This window comes from Dermacentor variabilis, chromosome 5, assembly GCF_050947875.1.
Source record: "Dermacentor variabilis isolate Ectoservices chromosome 5, ASM5094787v1, whole genome shotgun sequence".
Taxonomy (NCBI): Eukaryota; Metazoa; Arthropoda; class Arachnida; order Ixodida; family Ixodidae; genus Dermacentor; species Dermacentor variabilis.
In genome coordinates this window covers 55,324,614-55,343,792 of record NC_134572.1, presented here as the reverse complement: position 1 = coordinate 55,343,792, position 19,179 = coordinate 55,324,614, and the positions used below count along the sequence as shown (strand labels likewise).

The following is a 19,179-nucleotide window of genomic DNA, read 5'->3' as shown; positions in this document are numbered from 1 at the left end:
CCGATGCCCCGCTCCCGGGGTCGGAGGCAGTGTCCGCATAATCTGCGGCGGCTCGGCGTGTCAGACCTCGAGCCGTGGCGCGGGCCGCCTCGTTGCCCGTGAGCGGGACCTCGGTGTGTGCCGGGATCCAGAGGAGGAAGACCGTAGAATTTTGGGGTTGCGACGGCGATGACGAGTCGCCGTCGGCACAAATTTGGAGTATGCGGGCCGCTTCCCGCGAGACGCGACCGCGCGCGAAGCCGCGGATTGCCGCCTGCGAGTCGATGATCAGGATCGCAGCGTTCGGCACCGCGGCGAGTGATAGAGTGATCGCGGCTTCTTTGGCCGCCTCCGTGTGTCCCGTGGTCACCGTGGCGCTCGCGAGGCACTTACCCGTGCGGTCTACAACAGCGATCGCGTGTGCGCTTCTTCCTTCTCCATACAGCGCGGCGTCTACGTACACCGCCTCGTTGCTGTTACAAAACTTCTTCTGAAAGTAGCTTGCTCGTTTGTTACGTGTCCCGACGTGGTGCGTCGGGCGCACCTTCTTGGGAAGCGGCGGGATGATCAGGCGGTCGCGGACCGAGGCCGGAACCGCAGTCTTTTCTCCATTCTGAGTGTGGTATACGTGATGCCGAGCGACTCCAGGGCGTGTCAACCCGTCTTTGAATTGGATAATCGTTCACATTGCGCAAAGTCGTGAGCCTCAATTAACTCGTCAAGTGAGTTGTGAAGTCCGAGTTTTGGAAACTTGTCGGTGCTCCCGTTGAGTGGAACGCCGACCGCCCTCTTGAAAGTCTTTCGTATCATGCATTCGACTTTGTTATTTTTTTTTCGGACCCTATCCACTTCAGGTAGGGGGCAACATACGTTATGCGGCTTATCGCGTACGCCCGCACGAGACGGATCGCGCAGTGTTCGCGTATACCATTGCGTCTACTGGCGATGCTAAAACGTGCTAAGACTTGTTCTTTTTTTCTTGGTTATGAATTTATGAGAAAGGCAGAAATTGCTTGCTGAGTAGCCGTAGATCATAATGCTCCAGATTAATGGCCTAAACGGTAAACAAGAAATGGTGGTATGATGGAGCTACGTAAAGCTAAATAATAAAAAAAAAACATTGTAAGAGAACCGTGTATTATAGGCTGCTCAATAATTTAGGGCCGAAAACGTAAAAATGTGCTAGAACAAGTACACAATGGCCTGAAATTGAAAAATGTCATATGTAAACATTATGAAGTCTATTATAAGCATTTAGCCAACTTCAATTCGTACTTGCAATCAAAGCGCATTCACCTAAACATAGAAAGCAAATTCTCATAAGACACAGACACTTGAAACGTGAAAGTGCTAGCACGGAGGCTGGAAATAAAAGAAGGTGAAAATATTCCATGACATTTCGCACAGCGAGTTCGAGACGGTCTTTTCAGTCCATTGAAACATTTTGGGGAATGTACAACCAAAAGCTCACACTGCCTATATGTGGCTTGAGCGCGCTCCTAGCTCGATCACTTCTACGAAAGGTTTCTACAATCTGAGAAAGGAGCACTAAATTCGCGTCAGTGTACAGACTGAGAAAAATCTCCAAAACATTTACCATACAATTTGAGAAAATTGTGCTCGTTTTCCCTTTTCTTTTTCTTCAATCTAAGCACCTGTCTATAAAAACGTCTCTCAGGTTAAGATACGTATGAAGCAATAACTTTTCGAGGACTTGACGCAGTGCCTCCAGGTCCCAACGCAGAAAACTCATCAGTTTGCATTACCAGTTACTGCTTTCTCTCTCCCTCCCTCCCGCTCTCTTTCTCTCTTTCTCTCTCTCTATCTCTTTCTTTCTTTCTTTTTAAGCATTTGTGCGAGCTGAAGTGAGGGCTAAAAAGGGCAGGGTGTATCGTATCTTAAGCGCTTTTAAACATGGAATTTCCTGGCAGTGCAGCTTTGTTCGCGCCGAGCCACGTTTATAATATCGATGGAAAATGTTAGTTTGCCCTCTGCCTAAGTGCCTATGGTTATTCTTTTCTTTGTTGTGCGGGACTGAGCGACGCTGTGTCAGCGTGATTGCCATGTCGACATCCCCCCATTGCCACTTGGATGCCTTACTGTCGCAGAAGTTGCGTAATAAACGCAATTACCACAGCTTTACAACGCTCGGCATTCAGGGTTCAGGTTCTGCTCTGCTTTGTTATCCCTGCAGCACCGCCTTAAACCAGTGACATTAGCTTTACTTTACTTTTTTTTAATACGTGCAGGGGAACTAGGCGTTTTATTTTGCTGGTGGCATTGCCTTCGCATACTTTTCTTTGAGCTAAAATGCTTTTGTGCATTCGCTTTAACGTTCACGCTCTATAATGCCGCACGACTGTTTCTTTTTGTATTGTGTGTCAAAGTAATACTTTAACAAACTGAATGCGTGAAATGTCTGTTAGTCGTGTCAAATTTCTTAGTGGTTAAGCGACTACGCTCTCTCATTAGACATACAGTTAATCTCTATGGCAGTCTATGCTGGCTTTCTGTGAATATTTATTCCCCCTACATTATTATAATCCGCCTTGGTACTTTCTTTCTTCGCATTTTTCAGTCGTTCGAGTTTATTTTTGATGTTCGAAAAAACTGGCATTTCCGTAGCCGAGAGAGAGCGAGAGAGAGAGAGAGAGAGAGAGAGAGAGAGAGAGAGAGAGAGAGAGAGAGAGAGAGAGAGAGAGAGAGAGAGAGAGTTTAATGTAAACTGAAGATGCGCTGCTATATGGCAGGGCTTGATACTTAAGATGCAGTGTTTGAGATGGTATGAAGAGGCAAATAATGCTAAAGGTGGAGAACACATACAAAAAAATAATAAATAAACAAATCAAGCTCAGTTCACTAACAAAAATGAAATAATTTCTATATGATCTCACTGGCGTAAGTATAAAGGCAGGGCCTTGATAGCTCGGATTGCGTTCCCACTTCTGTCTCAAGACCCGAAAACATCACCAGCCTGTAGGAAATGTAGTCAAAGTTCGTCTGGTCAGGTAACATGATGATGAAGAAATTGCGGTCACTGACCAAGTCAAGGTGAAAATAACAGAGACGTTTCGGGACCCGTACGGGTTCCTTGATCATACTCAGTGTTATCAAAGAACAGTGTGATCAAGGAACCCGTACTGGTTCCGAAACGTCTCTGGGTTATTTTCCCCTTGACTTGGTCAGTGACCGCAATTTCTTCATCACCACCTGCCTGTATTTGTCCACGTATACTAAACAAAGTCATTGCTGCTAACCACGCGGAGGTACAGAAGTGATAGTGACACAGCCCCTGCTTCCTGTGATCAAGTAGTTAGCACTCTTTGCACAGCAGTGAACTCATCTGCTCGATCTTAACAGAAAAAAAAATACTGGTGTAGGCTGCACAAATTCTCAATCGATGAATGAAGCCCACACCATGCTTTCGCAGAGCCCTGGGGACACCGTAGGTGCACTGAGGGTCGATGCGACAAAGAGGCGCGTCCTGACGATCAGTGTCGGTCCAGAAAGAAACTTGCGTTCGCCATCCGATGCGCCAGAAATGCTGTTTGTCCTCACGGGAAAATAGGATCTGTGCAGCGGACTTCAAAGAGTGACCCGCCGTGGTTGCTCAGTGGCTATGGTGTTAGGCTGCTGATCACGAGGTCGCGGGATCGAATCCCGGCCACGGCGGCCGCATTTCGATGGAGGCGAAATGCGAAAACACCCGTGTGCTTAGATTTAGGTGCACGTTAAAGAACCCCAGGTGGTCAAAATTTCCGGAGTCCTCCACTACGGCGTGCCTCATAATCAGAAAGTGGTTTTGGCACGTAAAACCCCAAATATTAATTATTATTATTCAAAGAGTGGGCGTCCTTAGCAATGGCGCCTCACTTGATGTTTTGTTTGACTCCGCAGTGTTCAAGTAACGATGCACTCAAAAGTCATGCTGTGACTACCGCTCGTTGTTCGTGCGTGTAGAGAGAGAGAGAGAGAGACGTGTTTATTCACTGAAAAAAAACGTACATATAATAAAAGGCAATCCCAGTGGCCTTTCCGGCGAGGTGCCTAGATTAGGTGAATTGTTTCGTTCCTTAATAGATAAGCAGGAGACTGTTATAGATACCTTTGCGGCTTGGAGCATTTATTTTGTAGAGTATATAGTTGGCTGCACTGATGTGAGCGCCTTTCGTGCGCGAGTCTGTGCGAATTACCCACTTTTGTGTGGGCCGATCAAAGACATGTTGCAATGCCGTCCGGACGGCTGACAGCCCAGTTGTAGTGGACGACGTCTCCTGGCACAGCTTCTGTTTGATGTTGTTCTGTTTGACCCGGTTGTCGGTACTCGTATCACTATGGCTGACGATCCCTTGCTCACAGAGCTTGCGTTTACGGAGCTTTGCTAGGTTTTCTTTATTGTCTGTCCTTTTTCTACGAATGGCTGATCTTCAGCCATTGTCCACGTGAAGAAACATAGCGCACTTCAAGTTTTTTTTAACTTTATTTGCTTAAAACAGAAAATCTAACCTGGATCCCGTACAGCACTTGCAACCCCTTGGTCAAGCTTGAGCAAGAACTAACCACGTGAAAGTTGTTTGTCTTGTGCACCAAGAGTTGATATATCTAGGTACACATTTTTTCTGCTAACTATAGTTGACCGTCAGTCTTGATCCTCGTGTGTTTTTTAACTGAATTTCTGAGGACACCTTTCAAAAAATACTGGACTTGCTGTTTGTATAACTTGTATTTTTTTTACCTAACTTGTAACAGCCTGAAAAGGCTATAAGTATTGTAAATAATAATAATAATAATAATCTATCAATCTATCAAAGGTATTTACTGAAGTGCCCAAGAAAACCTCGAGGGTCTTGGTGCTGACACACTCAGCGAAACAATGCACAGAAAAACAGTACACGCCCACACAGTCGTACACACGTACATACACGCGCATACGTAAAAAAAAGAACTAATTTCGCGAGTACAGATTTTAACAGAACACAATATGTGTACACGAAGAGAATACAAAGCAAAATTGGAGAAAGAGAAAAGGATTACAGAATGACGGAACACACGACTGGTGAAAGTTTTCGTTCAGTTATTGAAATTCCTCTGCAACTCCTTCCAGGAAAATATTAAAATTAGGTATGAAGATATCCAGGCACTCTGAATGGGCGTTATATGTCGCCTGCACTCTAAATAAACGTTCACAAAAATCGGAAGGCTGGAAGGCGCGTTGTTTCCTTGTGCCTTTCTGCGGAACGTAAAAGCACACATTAGAAAGCGAGTGCAAGCAGCTGATTTTTTCATGTAATAATTTGTGGAGAAAAAGAACATATTTGTTGCGTCTACAGGCGAGGGTAGGTAAAGTGAGTGTCTTTGTTAGCTCTATGAAAATGGAAGGCTTTTGGCAGAATTGATGTTTAAATCTAGAGGTGAACTGTCTTTTATTATTATTATTATTATTATTATTATTATTATTATTATTATTATTATTATTATTATTATTATTATTATTATTATTATTATTATTATTATTATTATTATTATTATTATCGTCTTACTGTGTCACTTCTTTTTTTCTTTTTTGAACAGCAGGAGCAGGGCAAGAAGTAATAGAAACGCGCTCTAGAAAGAAGCTTTAGAATGCGCATTCTTATTCTTGGCCATTCACAAAAACTTTCACTTCATTCTACCTTATCGGTAAATTTTCGTTTGATGTAGTTCATCTTCTAACATTGCCACCCTGTACGGGAATTATTCTTGGCACAATACTCACTAATTAGCTGTCACAGCTGTGTTGCAATACTTACGGTAGGGCAATACCCACCGTGTCCAGTCTTTTATGTGCAGATCGCGTTCCCTTGAGCTCCTACCTGTGTTAATCGCAGAGATGCGTCTTTTCGTAATTACCAGTCATTGCTTTCTTTTATCTCTCTCTTCCTCTCTCTCTTTCTCTCTCTTTCTCTCAATCTTTACAGGCAGCGCGATTCCAACCGTTAATTCGTAGTCGCGTGGAGACGTCTTGTCGAAAGCTCCCATTTCCAGGGCGCAATATCACTATGGAACTACCTCGCCCTTTGAAAGCCTTTCATGTGTCAATTAGTGTTCCGTTTCTCATTACAGAACTGTACTTCTCCAGCATGCAACTTAATTTGTTTTCTCGGTGAGGATTCAGTGGTCGTGTAGCCCAATCGCAGAGCAACATTCAGTCATAGCAAGGGGAAAAAGTGTTGTGGCAACGGCGACCGCAAGTAGTGAGCCACAGAGCTTTTCTTTCTCGCCTTTACAAGAAAGAAAGAAAACACGAAAATAGACGGCATATGCACACAACTGTTGCTGGTTATCCATAGCGTTAGATAGAGGCAACACGACGGTGCCACGTGTATGAGGCTGACAGAAAAAAAAAAATCAAGGATAAAAAAAATCAACTTTATTTTACTTTCTTCCATCCTTTCTTTCTTTCTTTCTTTCTTTCTTTCTTTCTTTCTTTCTTTTCCTTTCTTTTCTTTTCTTTCTTTTTCTTTCTTTGTGCGTATGAGTTCCTTATAATATCTGTGAGAAAGAAGGTTGGTCAGAAAAAGTTGGTTTTGTCCTTGTCTCTTGTTGTTTTAATGCTTTTATTTATTTGGATTTTGACCACCAGTCCTGATGACTGTCATGTGCGGTTGAAGGAGCAAGGGATTCACATTTCTTGTTTTGTTTATTGTTGTTAGTATTTGAGAAACTTGACTTTAGGGATAATAAATGTGTGGTTAGAGATACGGAAACAGACTTGACTCGTGCAGATATTCCAATAGGGAATGGTCTATCACCTTTGCTTGTCGGCACTTCCTTCCCGCACATAAAACTCATATATTTCTCTCCGTCTTTCTCTCTCGCTCGGACTTTTTTTTTGTCGCTGAGAAAAATTAATTAATGATTAACAGTGAAATCTTCCTCACCTTAAGAATCTTCAATTAGTCACCCTATTACCACTTCATTGCCTCACTTCGGGCTGGAAAAGTGCTAATTTCAGTAGGTTGAATTTTTTTGCGTGTGTGCCACAGCCACACTGGCTATCGATCGTTCTGTCCATATCGCATGCGAGTTCTCACACACTCCTGTGACTCACCGAACCTGTATTCTAGCTTTTTTCTTTCTTTCTGTTTATGTTTCAGACCCACAGAGCATGTTGCAAGCGAGCGGCGGGCTTTGACCGCGATGGAAAAAAAAAAACATCTCTTACGTGAAATTCATCTTTTCAAAACATATGACACGAAACAGTTAATTTCATGTTTCAGAGCACGAACTCAGTCGTATGTTGTTTATTACTACTTCATTTGAGAGCGTCACCTTTTTGTTTTTTTTTGTGTGTTTTTTTCGGTAAAGCTGTGACAAACTCTTCGCTGCTGTCTTAGAGTCTGTTCCACGGATTGCCTTTCGTGTGTTGCACGTTGTTATTAACAGTCCCCTTTTGAACCTTCTCTTCAAGCTGGAATTGGATACGTAATGGGTCTTCGTGATAGCAGCCTTTATTGACATTAAGATTCTGTATAGCTACAACAATGAGCAGTGTTTCGAAAATCTTCACGACCTTGCAATGTGACGATGCAATCTAAAGCTGCAGTAAACAGAGAGTGGGTAAATCAGAGCAGGTTGAAAATATATTGTCGTTACAGTAATGTAGTTGCAGTGGAAGAGTGTCATTAGTTTTCCATATTCACCATTTCCTATATCCACCAAGAAAATAGTATCGGCCCACTTCCTGCTAGACGCATGAACTATAGTATATGGAAAACCACAGGCATGCGAATTAAGATTTTATCTTGCAAATCAACGTTGTTCTATCCCTTGGTGCTTGTGAAAGATGTGTGTTCAAGTGTACACATCCTATAAAAAGACATATTCTCGTTTCGCCATTGCATCCTGAAAAGTGTTTAAAAAATCATAAGCAACGTTATAGGCGCTGCGGCCCCAAATCTTTCGAGAAAATTCATACACCTACATATAAGCACGATATACACATATAATTATACTCCAAGACTACATGCTTAAGTAGTAGCCCAGATAACGTACCATGAGCCATAACTGCGTTGATCTTTTTTTTTATTTTGGCCTGTTTTCTACTCGAGCATTATGGGTATATCTTTTAGGGGTGGACAAGCTACATAAATCAGTGCACTCTGGTCGACCGATGGTCTTTTGCTATTGGTTTTCAAGGCTGAGAAAGGCCAGTAATTTCGCAATTTATTTCGTCCTTTAATTCTTTTTTTCTTGTTTTTTGTTGGCTTAGCAGCTATGGCTTTTTGCTGTTGAGATCGAGTTTCCGGTATTGAATTCCTGTTCAGGCGGCCTAGTTTTTATGGGGCCGTAATAATAAACTCATTACGTCATACTACATCTATAAACGTATTATAAACGTATAAATGCATACTGATGTAAACGTACCGTATCGGTGCGCGCTGAAGAGCCTCAGATCTCCAAATTTAACCCGAACTCCACCCTAAAGTCTCTCCCTTGCTCATCGGGCAGTTTCAGCGTGTAAATCTAATTAAATATTGTGATTATTATTGTCAATTATATGCATCTCCTAAACACATTGGCTGTCTCCTTTACCTTAACATTACTGTAATGCTCAGTAACTGAACTTTGACTATCTTCCTCTTTCTTTTTTTGCGGGGTTGAGGTGGGCGTATTCACGAGTACGACAGGCTTGTTTATTAGACAGCACACAAACTTCTTATATTGGCATTAGGTGACTTCTAAATTGGTTGTCACTTCTAAACGCTCATATTTATATATCAAGTTCTAACAAATTTCGCTTATTGAGGCGAACCAGTCAAAAGGACGCTGGAGAGAATTCAATATTTTCAGACTACGCGTTTGATAATATGTGTACAACATCCAACAAGCATACCAGTGGAGGCTTCCATCCAACCCTTCGCTACGACCGACTGAAAACGTCGACGAAATCAAACGTAATCTCCTCAACAGCCTTTTCTTATAATGACAGCCTTTGAATACATCACCCGTCTTTCGTGCAACTTGGAGCACTCCAAACTGAAAAATTATCGTCACCAAGTTGACAGGGCATCCTTCTACGCTCCCACAAAAGCAAACTCCTCTCATCTATTTCATATTTTTACGGGAGGAGAAATACAGAGAAAAACACTGCTTACAGTATCTGCAGTGTTTACAGTGATTTCGTTGCATTATATGTAATGCGATAAATATTGCAACTTCGGTGGTCAATATTCGATATTCCTTTACTTTCAAGATTTAAGATGATACCGTTCCATTAACATATACAACACACTATGAGGCGAATCTATCCGCGAAAAAGTGCACTCCGCATGCTTCGTAATCACGATGCATCGCGAGACCAGAACGACCACTAAGGTAGTAGCATCGCCTCTCGGCATCGATGCCGAAAGCGCTTGCACGATTTGCCCGAGGCACACGAGAGTGCAGCGGTTCACTCACCGGCGCGGCCGATGACACAGCAGAGAGCAAGCACGGCAGTGCTCCGACACAGCGAACGCGTGGAGCAGGCTGCGGCGTCGCGGGTCCGCCGGTGGGACCCCATGGCACTCGGTGATGCGCGCGCGCGGGGGGCTTCCGATTATCCTCTCGGTCGTCCAGGCAGCGACGACGCCGGCGCCGCGCCACTGGTCGAACCACGCACCCGCCGCGATGCTATAGCGGTGCGTCTCTCGCGAAGGCGCGCCGTCGACCGCGTGCTTGGAACTCGGGTCTGAGACTCGCTCTTCCCTCCCCCACCCCCCTCCCCTTCCTCCCAGCTTCCGCGACCGCTGCGCTTCTGGTGGCAGATGAGAGAACAGCGCTCGCAGCAACGGACTTAGTGCAGTTTCAGGCCGGAGGCCGCCCGGGAAGGAGAGAGCTCGGTGCATTCACGGAATCAGGCGCTCCAATTAGTTTTCAGGGTGCGCTACGATGACGTTGCAATAATGTGAGCGCGCGAGAACCAGAGTGGCGACAAAATCAGGTGATGGTACAGTGCAAGAACACAACGCAAATGAGGTTACGATCAGCTTAGTGAAAAAAGTTTACCAAAGCGCCTTTTCCAGCCCAATTTGTCAACAACGCCAATGGTATTATGACTCGTCGGAAAACTTGCCGACCCTGACGTTTCGATCCTCGGCGAACAGAATAGGAGGAGAATATTGTAGGAATAGAATAGAACATTCTGCAATGCTTGAAGGTATTAGGGTGCGGCTCAGGTAGGCGTATGTCAGCGCTTGCTAACGTTCTTCATACTTTCTTTCAACGGTGAAAGATTGAAGGGCGGCAGGAAATTCAGTTTGTGCAGTGCCGATAAAGCACACACCACGCTATGCGCGGACAACCTTCTGTGGCAATGAAAGGAAATATACAGGAAGTGGGGCTTCTGCACGAGCACTATTGCGCCGAATTGTCCGGCGGCTTTGACAGTGCTTTCTGTTACACTGAATCAGCATAGCACGCCAATTGCGGCCGCTTCGCATTTGCCAAAACGCCTGAAGAGTGGCATTAAAAAATAACGTTATAACAAAACACTGAGTGGTGTATGTTGTGTCCTATTTTAATATAATTGCAGAAGTGTATGTCAGATGCTTGCCTTATTTTGCTCCCTTGCCTAAACAAACGCGATTGAGACCACGGGACTATATTCAGGAGAGCTATCCCGCGTGCGTTTCGTCTTCGTAGATTTCGATTCATTCCTAGAGAAATTTGTCCTCGAGACACGAGTGCGTCTCCTCGCACCTCCTGTGCTCGCAAGGTGCGAGGACACCTATTAAAGTGGTCTGGAAATTGACATTGCAAACAGCTTGGGAAAATATTCCCTGCGCATTGGTTTCGAGCGCAACTTTATTACTAACAAAGAAGTCGGCAGCCCATAAGGCGGTCTGATGAAATGACGAGTGAAAATTTATTTCTATTAGTCTTGTGGTAGAGCACTTTCTTGCCGCTTTTTGGAGGATCGACAATGCCACGACTGTCATGACTATATGCGTAAATGTCCGCTGCTCGTCTTTCGCCAACGGTTAATTGTGCGCTTCATCTCGCTTGTTTTGGACATCTGCGGCGAGCCCTTACGATCGACAGACTAAGCAGCAGAATGCATTCATTACTGAGGTATATCTGGCTCCTATAGGCTAGATTGCAGGAAGGAAATTGCGTGACGTAATACCGAAGGCGTCCTACGAGTGGATCTTCTCCAGTTTCGACCTTGTTGCTTGAATGAAGCGCACGACTTGGCGCTTTCTTTAACTTGAATGCATCTGGACTCAATAAAGCTTCAATAGATCTGGACGTAATGAGAAGCGAGCGAAACGCTCTGACGACTATAGTCTTAGTCTCGTACTATGCGACCCTTTCCGAGACATGTTAATGATGGGATCTAGCGACTTAATTGCCGCTTAGCGTTCGTGTCCCGTTCTGGTTAAAATACACGGCGCAGTAACTGTGCAAAGCCTTTCGCTCGATCATGACAGGCCGGACAGAAAAAACATAGACACAGAACGAGAGCGACGGGTAAGTTATTAGCCCGTAATAACGGGGCATCACTCTCCGGCCATGAACGATCTGTTCACTCCTTGGTGGGACGTGCCCTGAATAATGCCACCTCGACATCGAAACTGTCCGCTTATATATATATATATATATATATATATATATATATATATATATATATATATCGCCGAGCGATTCGCGAGAGAAAGGCGAGCGCTTCGTTTGAATTCATTATTGTCAAAACAGCGCCGGCTCGCACCGGCAGTGCGCCCCATCGCTTGCTCAACGACGCGTTGCCAAACCGTTTCCGCAGCCGCGTCGCGTCGGTTTCACAGGCGGGTCATCGGAAAATGAGAGCGCTGTGTGCATCGCCTGCTGGCCTCGAAGTGCCGCTCTCTTTTCGCGCGCCACCCGAGTGCCTGACGGGTTAGACGGCCCTCTTGTTTCGAGCATATCTTTTATTGTGCTCTTCGATTACAACGGAAAGTTCATAGCCGATGCAATTTCCCAGCGCTAGTATCACTTTCTTTTTATATTAAAAAAATAATTCACATATAGAGAGCGAGAGGGAGACAACTGATAAGCAATGAAAAGGCAGGTAGTTAAACCAGGCTGAGCTTGGTTGGCTATCCGGTACTTGAGAAGGAAGAATTAGGAGACTAAACGAAGAGTAGAATGAGACAAAAATGAAGTGCATAGCACGCACGCACACATACGCACGCGCTCCCAAGCGTTCATTGTTCAGTTCATTACAGGCGGTCATACAGGATGGTGCATCCTGCGATTCGCAGCAGCTCTTTTATGGCTCCAGGGGATAATGCACAATTCCGCCATATTGTCCAGCGCAGCCACGTTTGCGTTTTGAGTTTTTGTTTTGTAAAGAGCGTGTTTGCAGGTTTAACAAGCGCACATCTTCGACCGGACACCTTAGACAGGGTGGATTGTAACTGCCCTGGGAACAACCCGGAGGTGACAAGAGTGAAGAATTTGGCAATATGGCTGAACCTAACACTGTACAGAATAGCACCGATGGAATGTAAAAATGAAACGGCGCAAGAAAAAACAATCGAAATAACTTCATGCTAAAGTGTCCTCTTGTGCTTTTTTTCACATTAAAACCACGCAGCATTTAGTAACAGAAAAAGAAGGAAATACCCAGATCCAGCGCAAGGTTCGAATCAAAAGGGGGCGAAGCTTGTTTAAGAGAGCGAGGTAGCAGCAGTAACGGTTGACACGAGCACAGCCTTGTCGGTTGTATACGTTATCTATCTGCGTTACAAAGACATAGGCGATGTATGATACCTGGCCGGGCCAATCTTCCAGAGGTTCACGCGCACTTGCACATACACAGTGTAGAAGTTGTCTATTCGGGCACATACTCAGTGACCCAAGTTGTCAATGTACCGGATAATCAATTTTCCGATTTAACCTATCCGATTCGATTAGCATTTCTTCAATACCCGTTCTTTCAAGCACGGTGGCTTTCAGCACACGGCTACTCGGCTGTCAGCGCGACTAGATTGTGAAGTAGCCGTCGCTGTTCGGTCGCTAAATAACTGAGATTGCTTAATGAAGTTTCTAAATACTGGTTTTAACGCCAACATTGCCACGGTAGTATTGGAAGAGGATGCTGCAGAAGGCAAATGCAATTTACGCGCTTTTAAAGATGCCACCCGCTAAGATTTTCGCAGACGAAAATAAACCCTTCAATACCGAAAAGAACTTAGTTACCGAGAGCGCCAGAAGAAAGTATTGCTTATTGTGTATCGCTTGTTCCTTATTGAGCAGTCTTGCCAAGATGTCAATTTAAAGAACAGACCTGCTTCCAAAAGTGCGTAAGTAAAAAAATCGGCAGAACCCATCACACGATGACTGTCGGCGGTATACTGAGTTAGCATTGAATCAATATAGTTACACAACGTATTTCCACTCTCGAAACCAGTTATGTATAAGGCGTGTATACTGCAGTGCGACTCCTCTTTCGCGCGTCCATATGAACACTCTGCGCCATCTAGCGCCGCCGCCGGGAAGCGAGTGTGTGACCTCCGAAATGCATGGCGCGTCGGTTCGTGCGAACGCTGAGAAACGCGTCATGCGGCAAGAGGGCCCCTCTCTCTCGCTTCTTTCTGGACGCGCTACGCCATCTAGTGCCACTGACGGGAAGTCCGTGCGTGACCGCCAGGACGAGGAGCGTGGCGCGCCGGTGCCTGCGGACGCTCAGAATTGGTCCCTCGCTTGCCGCGCACCAAGCGGCGCATACATACTCAGTGATCCAAGCTGGGGAGAGGTTCATTGAAGAGCGACACACAGCAAGTGTACTCATGGCGCAGCTCGCTAAAGCGCTGACGTGAAAGACGTTCATTGAAACGCGGCACATACCATTTGTGGCGGAGCCTGCCAAAGCGAGGGGTTGCAGGGCTTGAAGGTACCTTGTGACGTACACTCGATTCCGCTCAGCATTTGAGAATTCTGAAGGATCTTTTTCGTCAGTGTAGAGAGCCACAATCTGAGTGGCACATGCATAGTTACCCAAGTCGGTGTAAAAGTCGTTAATTGAAGACCGGCACAGACCGAGTGACACATACCATGTGCTCCAAGTCGGCGTCAAAGAGTTTCGTTGAACAGCTGTACTTACCCAGTCCCGCATCTACAGTGACCCATGTCGACGTGAAAGGGGTTCGTTCAAGAGCGGCACATATGTTCGCATTGCCACATACATACATACATACATACATACATACATACATACATACATACATACATACATACATACATACATACATACATACATACATACATACATACATACATACATACATACATACATACATACATACATACATACATACATACATACATACATACATACATACATGGCACCCATAAAGTGCGTGAGGAACCCAAAGAATGCTAACGCATTAAAATTTGCTGTGTCGTTATATTCCGCTCAACCAAATACAAAGCCCTACATGTACGTCAGCTGGCGAATCACTCCGAGGCCCATACATAAATACATGTTCTTTTTCGACGTGAGCGTCTGTATTAAACTGAAATGTATTAACTGTACATCTCCAAGACATAACATGTTATTGTGCTCATATCGAATAAAAGCCATTGTGCGGCCAGAACAATTAACTTTTCCGCTTCAGACACATACGTGTGGGCAGTGAATAGATTATTTGATCCATCTCCCTTGACGCATTTCCATTCCTGGGGTCGGGCTAGACAGTATACGGGGGGGGGGGGGGGGGAGGCGGGAGGGTACCGCAGTATTGACTGCACCAGAAAAGCGAACAACACCAAGCCAGTAGGTCTATAGCACAAGGCTAACGATCGAGCGGGAAACGATTAAGCAAACTACGTACCCAGGAGACTTGTAAGCGCACGTTTGATGGGAAATATTCCTGGGTAACTTTTGTTTGTTTCTTTCTTTCTTTCTCTTCTTTAATTTTTTATTTCTTTTTTGTTCAGGCAATCGCTGTGGCTCTATCATCTCTCGTCACAGGATTTTTCTGTTCCCAACGACGGTTTGGCGAAAACGCAGAGCAGCAGGATATTTTTGCTCGCACTCCACGCCGATAACCTTGAGATATCATTCTCTTTCAAGAGTTGCCTCGGTGTTTTAAAACAACACACAATTTTTAGGCGCCTCATTTACGTTTCAGTCGTTCTTTTTTTTTTCCTTTTTCCCAGTGCACAAAAGACTACAGGAGAGTTTATAGCGGTTATAATAGTAGCAATATGCCATAGCTGAGCTGGGACACTTGTCACGCTCTACGCCTCTGGCTACACGGGCTGCATCGTGAAAAGATTTAAAAGATAGCCGATGGACCGGCGTTTGATTGCCCACATGCAGCCAAACAGCCATCCACACATAGAACTGCAAGTTCTGGTGCCCTGGCACAAAGAGAGAAACCCTCGGAACTATTTAAAGAAACTTGCTTTTGCCTGCAAATTTTCGAACTTTATTCGTACCAGTCGTGTGCCGCTAGTAGTGTCGTCATACACATATATTGCGCGCTGTTGTGCAAGAAGTTCTGTCTTATAGTAGGCATGTTATGGCGCACAAACAGTGTCATATAGTAGGCTGATTTCATACTCGCCATGCACACACAGACAACGATATTACTAAACGTATCTTATTGTTGATGTATTTACATGGGAGGCCGATAATGGCCGCCGCAATTACGAGCGAAGTACAACTCCTTATGATAAGCGAGTTATGTTTTGACGTTCGCGAAGGCATTTTTAGATTTAACGTCCCGAAGGGGCACAGTGGCTTATGAGAGACACTTCAGAAGAGGGTACTAGAGTAATTTAACCACATGGTGTTCTTTAACACACAATAAATGCACGGTGTGGATACGGCCGCCGCGGTCGGGATCGAACCCATGACCTCGAGCTCCGCAGCGCAGCACCATAGCGACTGAACTACCGCGGCGGGAGATTTCCTTCGCCTTCCCCGTAATTCCTTCGCCCGTAACGAGAGAGCCTGAAGCAAGCGTTTGCCCAATGCCGGCTTTTGCAAGGACAAAAGTTTCCCAGCTATGTACAGCACCGAGAATGAATACCACAATACCACAGGCGCTGACAAAAAAGTGCCTCGGAAACGAGCGAGAAATGAACCAACAAGAAGCCAAGATCCTTGTCGTGCACACGACCCATCGCGAAAAATCAGGGAAGCGAGCGGCAAGCCAGGTAATTACAGCCGACATGAGCACGCCACCTGGAAGAGGCGATCGCGTTCTCTGTGCGGGCACGCACAAAATGCAGCCGCGTATTGATCGCGAGCTTAACTGGCCGTCTGATGGACGCTTGATCGCTGCAGCATTTCCTGCGCGATGAAAGTTTCCTTCCGGCTGTGCTCGTGGCCTCACGCCATTCCCTGCAGTTTGGGCTACCGTTCGTGCTGTCCGTTTGGCGTAATTATCCCACCCGCGAACACGTGCGCACGCACGCACAGAAAAACACGTGCGTGGCGTCCCCTTCAAACGCCCGTGAACCATCGCTTTCTTTCGGCGATGGTAGAGACCACATGGTATACTGTTTGTGGCGTGTGCTTTGCATCGCTTGGAGTCTTGCTTTTCGTCCAGTTCTCTGTACCTACGTTCATACATTTGTTTATTGATGTGCAAGACCCTCAAGGTAGATAGTATTGCAGAGGAGAGGGCGCACAAGTTCTAGCCGTCGCGTTCAGGACTGCGTAGCAGAAGCTGAAGGGCCGTAAGCGCAATGAACCCGGCATGGGGCTGTATTCACGCGGCGTCACAATCGTCACGCATACTGTATGTGCGTACTTTTTTACCTAATAAAAAGTATATGTTGGCGCACAAGTGCGACGCCGGCTACTGGTTATTTCGTTAAAAGTTAATTTTTTTACACATTTGCTGCTATACACTCGTATACATAACTCTGATACTCTTGTACACATAGTATACAAGGTGTTCAAGCTAACTTTAGCCTGAGTTTAAAAATATGCGGATGCCACGTCGCTGGATAGAACCTGGCTAATGTTTTATGCCATCGTTTGGAGATACACAAATTATATTTTTCATACCGCCTAATTAGACAATTAGTCTTAATCAATTAATTGCATTCTCACATATTATAATTAGATGAATATGTCAATGAGAAAATTGTAGAGCAACATGAGCAACTCCAGATACAGGTTTCTGCTGCGCGATACGTGCTGCATAAAAGTGTTTTTCCGAGCGTGAAAGAAGCCCGCGAATGCACACAAAGTGCCTCGAGCGGCCAGTCGCGCGGCAGTGTTGCCTGTATATTCGCGGGGCTCCTTTCACGCTCGGAAAAACACTTTTATGTAGCACGTATTGAGCAACAGAAACCTGTATCGGGAGTTGCTCATGTTGCTCTACAACTTTTCATTGACACTTTTCATCTAATTATAATATTTGATAGCTGATTAGTTAATTAAGACTAATGATCTAATTAAGTGGAATGAAAAAAAATTCATTTGAGTATCTCCAAGCAACGGCAAACAACATTACCTTGGTGCTGTCCAGCTACGTGGCATTCGCATATTTTTTTTTTCAAACTCTGGCTTAAGTTAGCTGGGACACCCTTGTATACAGCAAACATACTGTACAGTGCTCAGCGATCGATGCGCGATACTCAGAATACGTGGCTTCTGGCACATTCATTTTGCGACAGCGGCGGGCGCTGGGAACACTGAAGCGATGCATATTTGTATCACGTGAAAGCGAGGTGCTTTGGGATGCACTGTGACTGCATCCGGCCTCTTCAGCGATCTCAAAACGCTCACCGGTGGCGCAAAACGCGCTGGCCGCCATGGGGTTCAGGAATCGCGTTTCGATCGCTGAGCACTGTACTATTCGATCGGCATATTCTCGTCATATTTACCGCTTCCCTAACGGCGTTCAGGTTATGGTAGGGACAAATCGATACAGTGCAGCTCTTTTCAACGTGAAAGTGGCCGCTATGATGTCAATGCATTTTGATGCAAAACTGTCCTTAGAGTGTGAAAAATATTCGTTCAGAAGAGAAGTTCGTCTGCCGCTTCGCAGGCGCGGAAGGCCCTGCTGCCTCAAACGAAGGCTATCGCCAACTGATCAGTGATGCAGCGGCCCACGATTTCGGATTTGTTGATGCGCTGACTCAGTCGACGCAACATTGCGCAAGATCATCGTGAACAGAGTAACGCAGCGTACAGCGATACATCGAGTGAAACGTCACTATAAGAAGCGTGCGTAGGAGCAAACGGCAATGACCCAAAAGTGAGAAATTTGTCGAAGCCCTGGCCAAGGAAGCGAAAAAACCGGAAATTAAGAGAATTTATATGCGGAACTACTTTAGTCAAGCGAAGTGAACCAGATATTCGAAATACGAACGCAATCGGCGAAGATACACGAAGACCGCTTCTCGTTCGTGCGTGGCACCCCATGTGAAAGCGGGGGAACGCCGTCGGCGCGAAAGGAAGCGAGCGATTCTCAAAGAAAAGCGAAAAAAGAAGTTCACTCTTGCGTGAGCGCGCCGCAATCGCATAAATTTCAGACGGCTTCGTATTTCTCCCGCGCAGGGCCTTCACTGCCGAGTCGTTTTGCTACTGCAAATGGCGGTGTGCGAGCGCGGAACGCTTAAGGTGCCTCAGTGAGCACGTCCGGGCCGTATTACGCCGAGGCGCACGATGGCATTATCATTTAGCTGAAAAAAAAAGATTTGTTATCAATATTCGCCGTTTTGTCTTTTTTTCTTGAATTTTCGACCCTTAGCTCTTATGATCCTCACTAGTTCGACCGCTAGCAGCAATTGCCGCTATCGAAGTTTGCCCGACCGTTATAGATTTTGTGGTTGAATTCAGCGCTTCGTGTGCTTTTCTTTTCCGTTAAGTTGGCCGACGTGCAGCGCATTGCGTGTTCTCACAGTGCCGTTCGTTTATTAGCCGACATGTGAACGCCGGAAGTTTGCCGGAGAAAGAACAGGCATTCAATATTTTATCAGATTAACGTGTTCATTCTTTTTTACTCGTTCCTGATTGGTTCACCTGCGGTTAGATAATGCAGGTAAGATAATTTGTTTTAAAATAAGATGGATAGTGCTGCTCAGTGAATCAATGTTATCGAACGCCGTCAATAACTGCGATATCATGTTGCACTGCTATCTCGCTGAAATGAAATATTGCTAACAAATCTTCGTTCTGAGCAACTAAAGAAGTAAATTTGACACCCGTGTAACTAGTACGAGCGTGCT

The 19,179-nt window shown here is 45.3% G+C and overlaps 1 protein-coding gene across 1 annotated transcript in view; it reads right to left on the bottom strand.

The window, feature by feature from the left end:
* LOC142582620 (uncharacterized) overlaps positions 1–9,660 on the bottom strand; it is a 95,122-nt gene extending 85,462 nt beyond the window's left edge. Inside the window, exon 1 of the mRNA XM_075692526.1 lies at positions 9,421–9,660. Coding sequence (XP_075548641.1) covers positions 9,421–9,523 — 103 coding nt within the window. The 5' untranslated portion in view covers positions 9,524–9,660. The remainder of the gene's footprint in view (positions 1–9,420) is intronic.
* Positions 9,661–19,179: the final 9,519 nt, after the last annotated feature.